We start from the raw sequence: 15,751 nt of genomic DNA, 5'->3' as shown, positions 1-15,751 counted from the left end.
TAATCCAATCACATAGACCCGGAGGAAGTCCGTAGGCTGGAAGTTTGTTGATAAGGGCCTTATGCCAAACCCGATCAACCCGACCATGCGGGTATAAAGACATTGAAATAAAAAAAAAAACTAACATGGACATATTTAAGTAGCATTCCAATTTTGCTTTGATGACGTAGAACATTCATAGATATAATCATATAAACCCATATGATATTTAAAAGTTCTCGAATCAGCTAAACCTCAACCGCATAACATTAAATGCATTTATGTGCCACTATAAACGATAAAGTGTATTTGTTTAATATTTATGCAGATAACTTTGCATGCATTCGAGATAAGTGAAAAATTGGCAGCGCTTTGACATCGACCAATTACTTACGCATTTCATTTGGGCTATTAATATTCAGCATGATTAATATAATCATTTGATAATCATCTATTGGGCGTTAAAAAAGACATTTGCATAAACTTTAAGATTTTACGAATTGATTAGCATTTATTAAGAAAATACAAATCTTTTATTTATTTTTGCACGCACAATGAACATGTGTTCATACATAAATTAAAATATAATTAACGGGATTTGTAATACCTGTTAGATAATCTTAACAATATTTAAGAAGAAAGAAGAATTCACAACTCTCTAATCAATAGATCTCCCGTATCCCAAACACGAAATTTTTTATTTTAAGCAGAAGTATTTGGAATTCTGCTCACTTTACAATGCTAGCTGAACAGACACAAACGGCACTCACTTGAAGGGGTGTCCCTCGTTCGTCTTCTGCACCGCCTGCAGCACGTTCTTGTATATGCGGAAGGCGACGGCCGCGGAGAGCGCGAGCAGCGACGCGTACGCCAGCACCGACACCACGGAGCAGCACGCGAGCGCCACCAGCAGCGCCAGCCCCGCGCCCAGCGCCGCGCCCGACCGCCCGGCCGACCGCCAGTAGATCAGGGATTCCACTGCGGACATTACACATGCTTGCTTGAGATGTGCTTTTCTTATACGCAATACGCAAATATGTGAAATGGAATGAAGGAATCTCAGCTCATGACTTTGTTTTTGTATGCAGCAGGTATATCTAATGAGCTGTGATGGAACAAATGAGAGAAAAACTTAAAATGTCGATTGTAGGGTAGACATAATATTGACTGTGTAATGTTTTTTAATGATGACGATTATATAGTTCCGTCACTGCTTCTGTACTCGACTTTTTAAGGTAAGATGTAAGTGATGGTCTGTTTGCAGCACAATTTTAGAAAGTGAAAGTAAAGTAGAAAAAATATGATAGAATTATATTAGGCCTCATTCCATTGTATAATTTGTACAATGGTCAACTAGGAATTCTTCATTGGCAAATAAATAAAGTTTTGCAGTAATGAAGATGTGGAAAGTGGAATGATATGACGAAATAAAAGATGTTGAAATTTTAAACTACTTTTTAATTTAAACCAACCAAAATAAGTTAATGTTTATTTTTTTATTTTGTGTTTGTACTCACTTGTGACTCTTAAAATATTTGTTAATTTTTCAATCGCGGTTTATTTTATCATATCGTAGTTGAAAACTAGTGTGCTCAATTTGTCTTACATAAAAACACGCCATAACAGTTAGTTAAGTATAGTTCAATAAATATTTCCATTCTAAAAATAGCAACGGTTAAAACTAGTTCATAGCAGAAAAGGGAAAAACGTGCTGCACCACATACTATTGTGCCCTAAAAAGAAGAGGACATAATGGCCAATTTCAAAAGGCTGATACATCCAGCTTTTGAAATTGAACACACGAAACTAAAAAAGTTTGAATTCAGTACCAAAAAATATCCCTAAAAATAGAGTACAATTACTAGAAATATATGAGACATTTTGCACAAAAAAGCAAAATAACGTTCCTTTTTCTATTCTAGTATGTAACTAAAAATAGGCTCAATGAAAATATGTTGGCTTCAAAGGTTGGTTCATGCGGCTGACCGCGGCGGGTGCTTCCGAGCCGGCCTACAAGTGTTCACGCGTTTCCTCCTCGGGGGTAATTGCTTGTGAGAGCGCGATCACGTAAGGTTTTTATCATTGTATAAGCGCTAGACCTAAACGCGATTATGGTCTTTACTGAAACGGATTGCAAAAAAGGTTAGTTCGTTGTTCACTCTTCATTTGTTGTATTATCTAGGAACCTCATAAATTCAATTTAAATCAAGTACTTACAGTTAATATATTTATAATTTGTAGAATGTTAATGTACTATATTTTTAAATATACTTATTCAACCATAAATCAGTTTACATTGCTGCATAAACAATTTTAAACATATGAAAAATTGCTTTATAAACAATTTTACATTTATTTTCCACCTCGCCAAACCGCGTAACTTCATTCGTTAGCACTTCTATACGAGTCGTCAACTTTATAGATACAGATGTTCAGTGCTCATTATCGCTTGAGTAATATTAAACGAACAATTGAACACACAAAATTCATTCACGTGAAAGTTATGTGCATTTCGTCAAAGTCATGATCAAAAGTTAACCCATTTATAGTCAAATTAAGGTCTATTTTTAAGAAGTTTATAAAGATCCGTTAAATAAAGAAGTGTAAAGTAGTGAAGGTATAAGAAATGTCGTAAATAATTTTGAAAACCGGTACCATCGACGGATGGGAACGACCGCCTACGTGATTAGAATCGATATGACGATAATTTATATTTTTAGATATATGACACATTCTTAGCTAAAAATATCGAAATGTTATTAATTAATGCAGATAAACTATATTTTTAATTATTCCACGTCAAGATTCAAATAAAAAAGGGAATGTACATCGAAACAAGGGAATATTTTAGGCACTTTCTCTCACTGTTACTTTTGTACATGAATTTAAATTCATTTAGTATTAATGAAACTATATTATATTAAGACATTTCCATGGTCTTTCCATGGCTAAGTCATAATAAAAAAATATATATTTTGAGTGCAAAGAAAAGCAACAAGATATATAATAAAATAACTACAAAATTAAATTTATATAACTCCCTTAATTTCCGTTAAATAGTTAGTTACATTCTCACTGAGAAGTAATTAGCTTCCAGCGAAGCCAAAGACCTGCGCTCTCCCGTGTCATACAAGACTTGCTCAGCGAGCGTTTCCTTGAAATAGCCGAAAACCTGACAGAAACCGATGATCCGATAAGATAAACAACGATACCACACATCTTTCCTACAACAAGAACGTGGAAGAGACGCGACACGCACAAATCTATTGTGATGATGGGATCCAACAATATGTTGACCACGTAGTCACTTTAGCACGCGGTATAGCTGCGGTGCGGTTTGCCGCGCCGGCGCACACTTCACTTAGATACCGTACAAGGTATTCACAATTGAAATAAAAGGGTAGGTTTTGTACCTGGTCCTCTCGGGGGGAGGTCAACGTACTGCGCGTTGTGGCGAGGCGACTGCTTCGGGCGCGCCATGTCGACGGAGTGGCCGAGGCGGGAGGGCAGAGCCTCCGCGGCCCGCGCTGCCACGCCGCTGCCTTTCACACACGTCACCGCGCGAGCTCCACGCCGCTACGCGAGCGCGGACACAACGCGCTTATCTACTCTCAACTTGCGAGATTTCGTTCGGCTTTCGTTTGTTATCACCGGCCGAGTTTTCGAGTGCGTCGGTGGATGTGGACAAATATTTGACAATTTATCGCAATATTCAACGTATAATCCGATAAATAATTACCTGCTCTTTTTATCGTGTGTTATTGAAGTCTAGATTCCTAAACTTTATCGTTGCTTACGACATTTTAATCATTGATAATAATGACGATCGGCGTTTTCTCGAGATATAACCAAAGCGCATTTAACTAACATATTTGGTATCATAAAAACCTTTTTATTTAAATGATTTTGCTATTAAGAGAAACAGGTACGATACAATTTTTCAAACTTTAAAAAAAATGGAAATGGAAATATTTCAGCGCCAAAAGCAAACAGTCCGCTGAAAGGCAACCGTTTGGTCCCCCTATTACTAAGCGATTAGCGATAAAACTAAATTTATGCTGACTTAGATATCGTATAGATTAATCAAAACATGTATGGAAACTTTGTAGCATCATATCATAAACATTAACACTGTACATTAGCACTTTGTCTATATAATACATTCATCTTTTTCATGACATACTTTCTAATGACGAAAAATTTGATATCTAAAAAGGAATTCTATATTCAACAGTCTAGACATAAAAATCCATTAAAAGCTCACAGATAAAGTTACAATTAACGTTTCAATTTACAGCTAACGGAAGATGCGATAAAAAGTTAAAACCGTATCCGACCGTATACACCCGTATCATATTTATTGATGAAATACAGAAGATATAGATGGATTAAAGTAAGTTCCGTGGGTCGAATACAAAGTTATATTTATGATGATTTTCTGTAATTTATTTTTATGAGTTCACAGCATTTACATATACCTGCTTAGGGAGTTATCGTGGAATCTTAAAGCAGTTAGTACTGCTTTAAGATTCCACTGGAATTAGTCCAGTGTGAGAAGTGATGGTACCAGGCGATCAATATGGCTCTGTCATTATTAATTAACGATAGTATATAATTATATATTGAATAATATACCAAATTTACGTATGTGTACAGGTGTATGACATTTTTTTCGGACCTAACTCCTTCATATGCAATTGCTATACTTTCCTAAAACAATATTTTATCCTAGAACGGGTTCGAACTAAGAAACTTACACAGTAAGTCCGAATAAAAAAAAAATATAGCAGCACATTACGAAACCAATAAAAATGAATTGGTACGATCAAGAACAAATGCAAGATTTCACCGAATCGCTCCTCCGAAATGTACAAATATCTTCAGGCAATGAAAGTTATCATGAACCAGTCGTGTGACGTCACAACTCAACAACAATCAACGAGCGCAGGAACTAGTTCCGTGCTGTAATGTGGATGTGGAAACATTGTCACATGTGTTGTGCGAGTGCCTTCTGTGGCGTAGGTCACGATATACAGCTAATCCTGTTATTTAAATGGTGAAAAAAGCGGTTTTAATAAAATTCAAATAAAATGAGGGGTTTGCCAAAAAGTATTAGGGTTTGAAAACATTTTTGGAAAGAAACCGAAAAATCATTGCCTTGTCAATAAATAGAAACGTATATCCTACGGTTTGATTACAAAAGAAAACTTGTAATATAAAAGATTAAGACTATTCAATTAACTTTAGAGCGTCGAGTGTCCACAAGCCTGCTGTGGACAATAATTCCAATCATGGAAATAGAACTACGATGCGGGAATGGAACAAAATATGCTACCAGCTCCCGTGGAATTGTATCATTAAACTAAAGTTAACAGATACAGAAAAGGAAGAACTAAGGGAATAGTTTCTACATACAGAAGCGTAGAATCGTATGCAGTATGACATTTGCACGTTTGCACTAGTGGCGTAGGTCGTGCGGCAGGCTGCCAGCTCGCGGTGACGAGTATAAAAAGATACACGCCGCTGCTCGCCGCTCACCTTCATAACATTCGCTGAGGAAAAGTTGTAAATGCTTTTCTGAAACTGAAGGTTGCGTACTTTCTCTTGCATTTATATTACAGACTACATTCAAGGTGCAAGGGAATTTTAGGTGGCTGAACAAAGTACTTCACCTTGTCGAACAGACATTAATGAAAGGTTATTGTAAAAAATATAAGGGAATGTTTCTGCTGAGAATACAGCAAAATAAAAAGGCAATTTAAACAGGATATAACATAATCCAATCTCCAAATATCCAATTGAAGTGTCCAGTATTTTTTTTCATTTAAAGACAAATATTTCCAAATCTACTGATATTGGAAATTGTGCACAATACGCTTAACATTCAACGAAAGTGTTCTAGGTGCGTTGTCGAATTGGACTTTCACATAGCAGCAGCAGAGCGAATCGACAAATTGAACTTGTGAATGTATGATTAAAATTCGGGCCTTCTACTCTCTCTCTCTCTCTTTCTTAAGAAACTCCAAAAAACAACAACTCCACGATATTTTATGCAAAGTAATTGAAATAAATGGTGGACACAGCAGATGAAATCAATACACAAAGCTTTTATTTCTCTAAAAAAGATGAGGTCGACGGTCAAAATAATTGATAACAATATTGATCAAATGAATGCTGTATATGGATTCGCATAAACAGATAAAAGTCACAAGGGTCGTAACTCAAGCGTGCCACAAGCATTGATGGCGATCGATCAGAGCTGTTGCCAAAATAAACACTAATCGTTGGTGATCGGATGCGCGCGCGCGGGCGGCGCGGGCCGGCTGGCGCGGGGGGGCGCGGTCAATGCCACTGACAACTTAGAGCACACTCAGACTGTACGTGTATTGTACTTATTTCATTTAATTATTTTGTAATTTAACAAAGCTACAGAGGTTATTTTGGTTGAACAAACTAATCTTAGGAGATACGGATTGGGTGAAACATTTTGTACTGACCATAGTTAGATCACAGACCAGCTATAGGTGTAATCCCTTCTTATATGCAAATGAGAAAGTAACCACTGAACCGATTTGAGCTAAATTCGGTACAGAGAATTTGACAACCGAGCAAGGACATAAAAAATACTGAAAAATACTTCTGTCTTCTATGACTTACGCGGGCGAAGTGTCGGGCAGAAAACTACTATGGTATATAACATCACACTACGAAAGACAGGAGCGGAACATTAATGAAAAATGGGTAAAATAAATAATAGTTTAAAAAAACTATAAGACACGCTTTAACAAAAATCATATTTTGCAAATTGAAAAATGGAATAATTTTATCAAATTAGTGTATTGTCATCGGTCCTCAATAAATCTACAAAGTTTGAACGAAATCTGGCCGTTTAAAGTGGGTCAAAATCGCGCCCAAAGAAGTCGGTTACAAACAAACATACAAACAAACATACAAACAAACATACAAACAAACATACAGGTGAAGCTAATAAAAAGCGTGTAAAATAGAAATATTTCGTTCCGTTGAGAGATATACCTGAGAACAACTGGTAGCCATGACAATTTATATTGAGAAATTTTGAATACACGATCTGCTGTTACCCAAAATGATGAAATAAACACGTCTACTTACAAAGGCAGATTATCAAAATGTAAAATGCGGAAATGTTTTTATCGATCTTAATTGCTATTAAATAAGAATTATCACAAACGCAAACATTTGACTAAGTTTTTAAAGAAAACTTATTAAAAAAATGTTTGAATAAATAAGCGTATGTAACAATTAAATGGTTTTACCAAAACTAAATATTATATTGCATATTTATTTAAATAAATGTAAATCTGTTTTATAAATGGTAGCGTTATATATATAATTGATTGAGTGTTAAGTTCGCAAAAAATTGATGTTTTGTAAATTTAATTAATTAATTAAGCATGAATAATGTGTAAGATTTTCTATAGATTTTTGGAGATGCAATATTTACGGGATCTTTTCTATAATTTTAAGAGTTCCTAAAGCCTAGACGTTTGACCTCTATGAATTGAGTAAGATGCGTGTCGCGGCCGGCGCCCCGCAAGCGACATGCGACAGCCTTTATCGCCTAGCGAAGACTTCTACAACTGATAACGAAACATTCACCTAAATACAATCAGATAAGGCTTCAAGTTCAATGAATTACACAATCTGTATTCTATGGCCCTTTTTACAATAGAACGTTCAATTACAGTGATACTGAATGCTTTATTTATTCATAGTGCGAAAATTCTTAAATTAGTCGTAAAAACATCAACAAGGATAATATAAGCATATATCACACGTAAAACACAACAGAATTGATAATACTGAAATCATGCTTTAAATTCAATTCTCATAAAAATTATTTCATTTGTTTGATTTTTAGAATTGATTTACCAAAAAACAAATAGCAAATTAGCATTTATATTCTGTAAAAATAATAAAACTATCTAAATCTATACCTATTCATGCACGAACAAAGGCGTGAAAAAACCTCGTTAGCACAACAACTGATCAAAGGGAAGGAGCCTTATCATCATTTGCGTCCTCCCCTCTTGCAGTGGCAATTGCTGCAACGCGCTCTGAAAACCACTTTACTGGCCGTGCCCTAGCATCGACGATTCCATCTAAAGTCTATTCACGAACATTCTACCTAAACACCCTGTAGAGGGGTAGTGGGCTCCCTGCGGAGTCCCAGTCTGGAGCGTTAATGACCACCTACGGTAGTAAAAGCGGGACTTTGAAGAGTTTAATGCTTCTAAGTTTGACAAAATACAAAAGAATCGTCTCAGACGTGAAATAACAATCCAATGTCCAGCAGGATAACAAGACATTAATATTTTATGGCTCATTGTGACGCATCATGCAAGTCATAGGCAACGCGATGAGATTTCATCGATAAAACTATATTTTCGATTGACTCTTTGTAATGTTATTAGTCACAAAAACGCCATTGTAAATTTGTCTGCGTTTCATAAATACGTAGACAATGAATTATAACGTCTACAAACTCAAGAGGTTTTTGTTTACCCAAAAATAGACAAATGAGACCCCTATAAATTTTCCTATACAAATACCTTATTTTATCAAAATGTATGAAAAAGTTGTTTATGTAATAAAAAACACGTTATTAATACAAATTCTATCAGAAATATTAAAGTCTAAATAAGAACACGCGGTGCTCCCGCTAGTTTACATCTACGCGTAGTAATAAGTGGGGAGTCAATAAAACTGACCTTTATGCCAGAACACGGGTTATGTAACACGTGGGCAGAGCTGGAAATATTCTAATTTTAAATCTACTATAGCTCAATGAAATTGAGAAATACACATCTATTTAATAAAACAAATTTCCGGAACTATCGTATTAAAACTGAACACAATTATTTCCTTGAAGCGACAAAAGAAATTCTGCGACAGCAAACTTGATCGATCGGCGGCTGGCGTCGTTCCAACGTGGAGGGCTATTGTCTGACATATGCTTTCCTATTTCATGATTTGCAGACTCATGGAATCTCTTCAATGTAACGCGAATAAAAGATACATTCAAGTATGGTACATAATTTAAAATATTCAAATAAGCCACTTAAAAGGTCGCATTTCATAAAGTTACCGTAATTGGAGTCGACAAAAAGTTGTATGACAGTTCTATTGAAATTATCATTGAAATCCTAATAAAAATAATCCAAAAATTTTATTCTATAGATACTGCATTTCTACGCCTGTAGACGAACGAGTTGAAAGTAAACTAGAAAATGTTATTAGCACAACCTGTGCATTTATTAGATGAAGGATGATGACTTATTCAATTGCGAAAGTAACAATTGATAATAGTTTTCATAATGACTTAGCATTATTACGTATTACTCATGTGCAGATTTTGGACTAGATTGATGACGAATTTTAAATATGAGTATAGATAACAAGGATGGTTTTTGGCAAATCTCTTGACATTGTAAAAACGTAACCTACTTGGCATTTAGTGCTCAACTACATCAAACGCCGAATTCTCAGGCGAGATATATGATAAATGGATAATGTTGCTTCACTTCAAAATGGTACATAGTCAATATGTGCTAGCAGTGTGCCTTATAATAATACAACCAAATTTATAATATCGCAAGTAGTTGGTAAGATTTATAAGAGTATAATCTAGTAACTGGCATATTGTGACCGCATGTTCCATAATGAATGTTGTATTTATAGATCTCCGAATTAGCGTAGCTTAATGATCGACTGCGGAGCATTTCAATTAATATATTTCTTGCCTTTATGTAACTTCTCAACAGGTGCTAATTGTTTTGCTTTAGGTCTTGCTAATTTGCTCTTTTTATTACATTGCGTTTTCATAAAAAAAAGTTATTAAAACGTTAAAGAATTCCATTGCTTATTTCCAAAATTTCATTATAATTGTCAAGCATATTGATAATCGTATTACTGCTATTTTAATAATATCAAGAGACGTTTTATATCCGAAAACAACAAAAACCACCCATAACCGCTTCCGCGCTTCCGCGTTCCGCATGTCCAAAAATCTTCCACCAAACAAAATTACACGTGAATTAAATGAACATGAGTGACAGAGTCGAGACGTGGAATTGGTAGCATCAGTAACAGAAATACAATGGGCGAACACGGCTGCGTTAAAAATATCCCGTTCCTAGCTCGCGAGCGCCCGCCGGCAACAGATGGTTCTCTCTGAACATTACATTGTCACTTCGATGCCCTATAAGAACTACTAGCTATAGAGTTGGAAGAAATTGCCGTGGCGAGTACAAAAATCACAGATCGAATTGATAGTACAATGTTAAAGTTCTCAAAGAAATATGTATGTGGGCGAACTAAAACAGACAGTGATGGCGATAAAAAACCAATTTCCTCAAATCTTATAATTGACTTTGTAGGAGGAACAAAAAAATTGTTAGTTTCACAGCAACATACAGAAATGAGATAAATATTTCAAGTCGATCTTTGATTATTACAGAAGGGGAAAAAATGGAAAACTATGCGCGAACTGGCACAAAACTAAGCTCATGATTAATTTACAACATGAAACGGCTACAGAAATAATCAATAACGTTCTCTAGCAGCGTGCCTACATCATGCAGCCATGACACAAGTATAGCTAGGCTCTTAAATGATGGGCGCAGATGAGTGGGGGACGTCATCCGCAATGCAATCTGCTGATAACAGACTTCGTGCAAATAGACCTGCACTACGTTATAGACGCGTTAAATAGCAAATGTTTTGGAAGCTATTTTATCTACAATAACCCAACTAACCCGTTTAAAATTTTCTGACCAACAAGCACGGGAGCTCAAATTATTTCATTTATGTCGTAACAACATGTATGACACATGTCTGATAAAAATTAAATTACAATGATTAATAATAGACATCAGATTATTAGAAAGTGACACAACTACAGATAATATATTAAGGAATGATATGATCTTGTTGATAAGTGGCAACAATGTATTATCGATTGTCGCAACGAAATCTCAGGACCTACTAATTACTAAGTTTAGATATTTTAAAAGGAGTATTAAACTCACTAAGCACTAAGCAAAACAACAAATAATTTTCCATTAGTTTCGAGGAAAATAAAATTTACGTTCATAGAACTTTGTTTATATCGCTACAAACTACAACACCTTTGATACAGCAATTCATTATCTATACTAATATTATAAAGCTGAAGAATTTGTTTGATTGAACGCACTAATCTCGGGAACTACTGATCCGATTTGAAAAATTATAACACTGACTAACACTGAGTTAGCTCATTTATCGAGGAAGGTTGAAGCCGGGGCGAACCGCTAGTGTCGAATAAGTCAAAACGGATAATGTTAAAATTATCGTGATAAATATTATTAAAAGTCACAGAACTCATCATTATAAAGATATGTTTTTTGTTTCAAGCAACAAACCACTATGCATGTATCGAAACATAATGATGCAACAAAAACCTACACATCAAACAGAGTTGGTAATGACTGTGAAATCTTCTCGATTAATCAACTTTTAAAGAAACGTTTGATGTTAAGCGGGAAAGTAAAGTTCCAGTTGAACAAATTGTTTCTCATCTTAAGTAAAATATAAATGAAAAACCAAATAAGGGTATTCATGTAATTGTGAACCAGTTTTCAACCTTCCGAAATAACGTGAAGTGCAGTTTTTTCTGTACAAGGTCGATTTCGATGTTCGTGATATATTTTTAAATATAAATTACTATAACCTACTGTAAGAAAAAAAAAACTTAATGATATTGAAAATAGTCTTATCTTTATATCAAATTTGTATTTAAAAAAAATTCCTTTAAAAAAACTTATTACACTTTTTATAACTATGAGCCTGATAACTCCAATATATTTTATTAATTTTTTAATTTTTTTGATTACATAATTAATTTATTTCCATCAACAAAAAGTGTCTGTCGAAACATCTACAACAAAATTTAATAATGATGAAATTTTCATAATGAAAAAAAATATATATATAAATAATAAATATTGCTCTGGAATATTAAAACTCAACTTATAAAATATGTATTCAAAAACAAACGCGACCTGAAATGTAATAACACTGCATAATTCACTATATAGTTTTATTTATAGTATCCAAGCTAAAATGAGTTTTGATGGCAAAGGAATAGGGCAAAACCTGGGAGTAGTAGAAATACTTTATCTTTGATAAGAGTTGGACTGTAAACAAGCGCACGGTGAGGATGCATGCCGCAGTGACATAGCTACCTATAAATTAGAGCCCACCATACAGCTAGCTACATGACTGGACATTACTGTTCGTACTAGCCAATGGAAAACACCATAGTAACTAGCAGATTACGTTATATTAATCAAAGATTGTTTTCATTGGAGAACAACAATAAGTAAGTGCTTATTAAAGTATATTCTAGTAATCGTAAACCATATAGAAAACTATTCATTTCATAATTATCACCAGAATTGAGTAACTATGTGAGTACTTATTCACAATTCGTCGGAAAACTTTCCGAGACATTGTAGAATGTTGAGGTTTGTAACAGTAACTATATATATACTCGGTATACTGTAATAGGCTATTAACGATATATTGAATCAGCCCAAATAAACAAATTGATTAATTAATTATGATTATACCGTTATTGATAAGGATGCGATATGTGGAGAAATTATCACAAATGACTAACCCAGCCAAAAAAGTTCTAGCAAAAGTACAAGCATCCTATTTTTCATGGATATCTACCTCGGCTATTTCTTCCATACGATTCTTATTTATGTTTTCAAAAAGATAACATCAATTGGAATGACGCCACATTTCCCCGCCGCTTATACTAATATATAGCTAAGTTTGTCCCTTCATCGTCTCCACCTAACCACTCGAGCGAAAACCATCAAACAAAGGAAACAATTTTCAAAAAGTGCAGTCAACTGATCGTTCCTAGCTGGTTATATGTCCCTCCCGTGAGTTTAAAATTACAAAAGAGTACTTGTTTGAAGGGAGACTGGATTACAAGTGGCAGGCACCTGTCGGATCACGTTACTGCGATGGGGAACAATGCAACCTTGTATAATTACCAGCCGCTAATGTTCCAACAATACCATTTCTACCTGACCCCTGACGCTTCGTAACTATCGCTAACTCAATTAGCATAATTCGGAGAATACTAGCCAAATATTGTATTTCAGCCCAACTTTGGAAAAGTTCAGTACAATATCATTCTGATTTATTGATAAAGGATTAAACTTTTTTAAATCGAAATTTCTTAAATTAATATCCAGTCCTTATCTTCTAATGATAAGTTTGACCGATATTATTTCAGAAGCTACTGAAAAAACAACGTATACGTATTTTGTATCTGTGTTCAGTGTTATTCAAATTTTTCTTAAAACTTTGTTAATGTAACCAACACAAATTACCGAAGATTTACTTAGGTAAGAAGTTAGGCACAGAGTCAATTCAATGAAGGTATTAGTTTCATAACAATTATGAATGTACGGGTATCGTGCAGACTGTAGGCCGAATGTTAGTGTTAGTCAGGGCAAGATAAATGTGCAATCTAGGACCAGTGAGGTGAAGCGACACAATTAGAGCTGTCATGTTTTGACTTGTTGTCAGAGTGGTGGTGTCAGGTGGCGCCTCGCGTCCGCGACCCGCGACCCGCGGCCCGGCCCGGACTCACCGACACGATCGATCGCTACTCCTTTATTTGTGTCACCGTAACACTCAAAGCACACTACACAGTGGACGCTGTCAGCGCCGGTAGCGACCGGCTCCCTCCTCTCCCGTCGCGCGTTCCCACTTCCCCGCCTTCACTCACCTTCAGGGTGTAGCCTCTGCGGGTCGAACCAAGCATCTGCAAGAGAAGGCTGCGCGTTAGCGGGTTAGTCGCGATAGGAGGCAAGCGAAGCGAAGCCCGCGACACTTACGCGGGTCGAGTACGCTGCAGAGGGAAGGTCCGGAGTTCGCCATGGTGACACTTTACGTAATTACTAAAGCCGAATGACGGCTGACTGAGCGCGCGCCGCGCCTGACTCTCGCGTCGATACTGGCGGCCGCGGCGCAGCGCCCCGCGCCCTCCACCCGCCCCCCGCTCGACCCGCGCATGCGCCGAGACAATGCGCACCCTACGCTCCTGGCATGCTGCATTACCCCATACTTCAGACACGTCACACGACACATGCTAGCCCCAGTTAGCGAGTTAGTCAGAAGGATGGTGCTTCAACAGTATGTTAGTAGCGCAAGCAGTACACAGAGACACACCCACGGCCCTCCACCGATAGTTTAGCATAAATGTAAAACAAGGCAGGCTCCACATAAATAAAACTTATTTATTTAAAAGAGAATAATAATTATAGTGGAGTTTGTAACAGATTTATTGAAACTTTATTAAAGAAGATGAAATATGTTAAAATTCTTTTAATTAAAACAATATAGACACCCCATACATCTTTCAAACATTCTTGTAAACTTCTCGTAATTTTGTTTTATTTATGTAGCCGGGCAGAATATTTTTAGTTTAGAGGACACACATATAAAACAACAAATATGTACTGTAAAGTTTGGAAATATTTGTACAAAAACTACTTTAGCGAAACGATACCCTAGTTAAAAATCCGGGCAACCCTACTTGACAACATTACTAAAAAAAATTATTAAACGTTCAGTTTACTTTCATTGCAATGCATTGAACATATCATAAACCATTTCCTTTTTCGAAACTCTAACCTTCCTTCAAAAATCAAACTAAAATCATAAATAGAAAATAATAACAAATTTTGCAAATAAGAACAAAATGTCTCGTCATTTATCTATACAACTAATACGTAAACACTGATTAGTCCATCAAAATCAATCGGCGGCGAGTGAGTCACGGAGCTTTGCGTTGTGGAGATACCAGCCACTCACGGCCTTGATGTAAAATTATCACGAGAACAATGACAACAAACTGACTGACAAGTTCAAGGCGACTGGGACTACGCAGTCCTTTGGAAGTGTGGAGTTACGGGCGACAATGCAGCGCCCTCGAAATAATCCTTAAATTGAGCTCCAGATTCTTCCATTTTTGTAAGCATACGTCAAATGTAGATATTGTTTACGTTCATTTACATCACGTCAAAAGTATGTAGAAAATTCTGCCTTGATAGTATCGCAATTTCGTAAACTTGGATAATGAGGTACTTCTGAATTGTTTGCTCAAAGTAAAACGGATCGCAATGATATCTGAATGTTGCAATGTTATTGTAAGCGGTTAAACCACAACTATGCAATTATATTCCATATTTCTAAACGTCCAATTAAGTATGTACATAGTATAAACATTTAACGGTATTGCTGTTTATACTTTAATTTAGAATAAATTTTTACGGTAAAATACGTATCTCACACTTCAATTATTATTTTTTACCGTACAGTAAGACATCATTCAATGAATCTACGAAAATGTTCACCGCTGGAAATTGACGACAATCTTCTATTTCTATAACTTCTGGTCTGACAAGGATTATAAAGGTGACTTCATCAATTAACCTTCATGTTAAGGGCATGTTATTTGGTGTCAAATTGCAATGATCGATGTTCAAACTGCACAGGAAAGTTTTCAAGCTCTAATCAAACAATGCACCGCGCATTTGCAGCGACACAGTGATGGACGTGGACGCTGATACTGATAGTTAAAAATATCGGCACCGGTGCTGTGACGTCACTAGCACCTGCCTATAGGCTATGACATAGTGCGCCTTACGAAAACTTTGTTTTT

General features: G+C 35.9%; 1 protein-coding gene across 2 annotated transcripts in view; it reads right to left on the bottom strand.

Moving 5' to 3' along the window:
• LOC119834206 (reticulon-1-like) overlaps positions 1 to 15,751 on the bottom strand; it is a 27,039-nt gene that overhangs the window by 4,648 nt on the left and 6,640 nt on the right. Inside the window, exons 2-3 of one of the 2 annotated variants that reach the window (XM_038358536.1) lie at positions 13,814 to 13,849; positions 750 to 957 (exon numbers count right to left, since the gene is read on the bottom strand). In XM_038358536.1, the coding sequence (XP_038214464.1) occupies positions 750 to 957; positions 13,814 to 13,849 (244 nt within the window). The remainder of the gene's footprint in view (positions 1 to 749; positions 958 to 13,813; positions 13,850 to 15,751) is intronic. The other variant, XM_038358537.1, reaches the window with a different exon arrangement.

The sequence above is a fragment of the Zerene cesonia genome, chromosome 19, assembly GCF_012273895.1.
Source record: "Zerene cesonia ecotype Mississippi chromosome 19, Zerene_cesonia_1.1, whole genome shotgun sequence".
Taxonomy (NCBI): Eukaryota; Metazoa; Arthropoda; class Insecta; order Lepidoptera; family Pieridae; genus Zerene; species Zerene cesonia.
The sequence above is the reverse complement of the archived record's forward strand: the minus strand, read 5'-3'. Positions and strand labels throughout refer to the sequence as shown.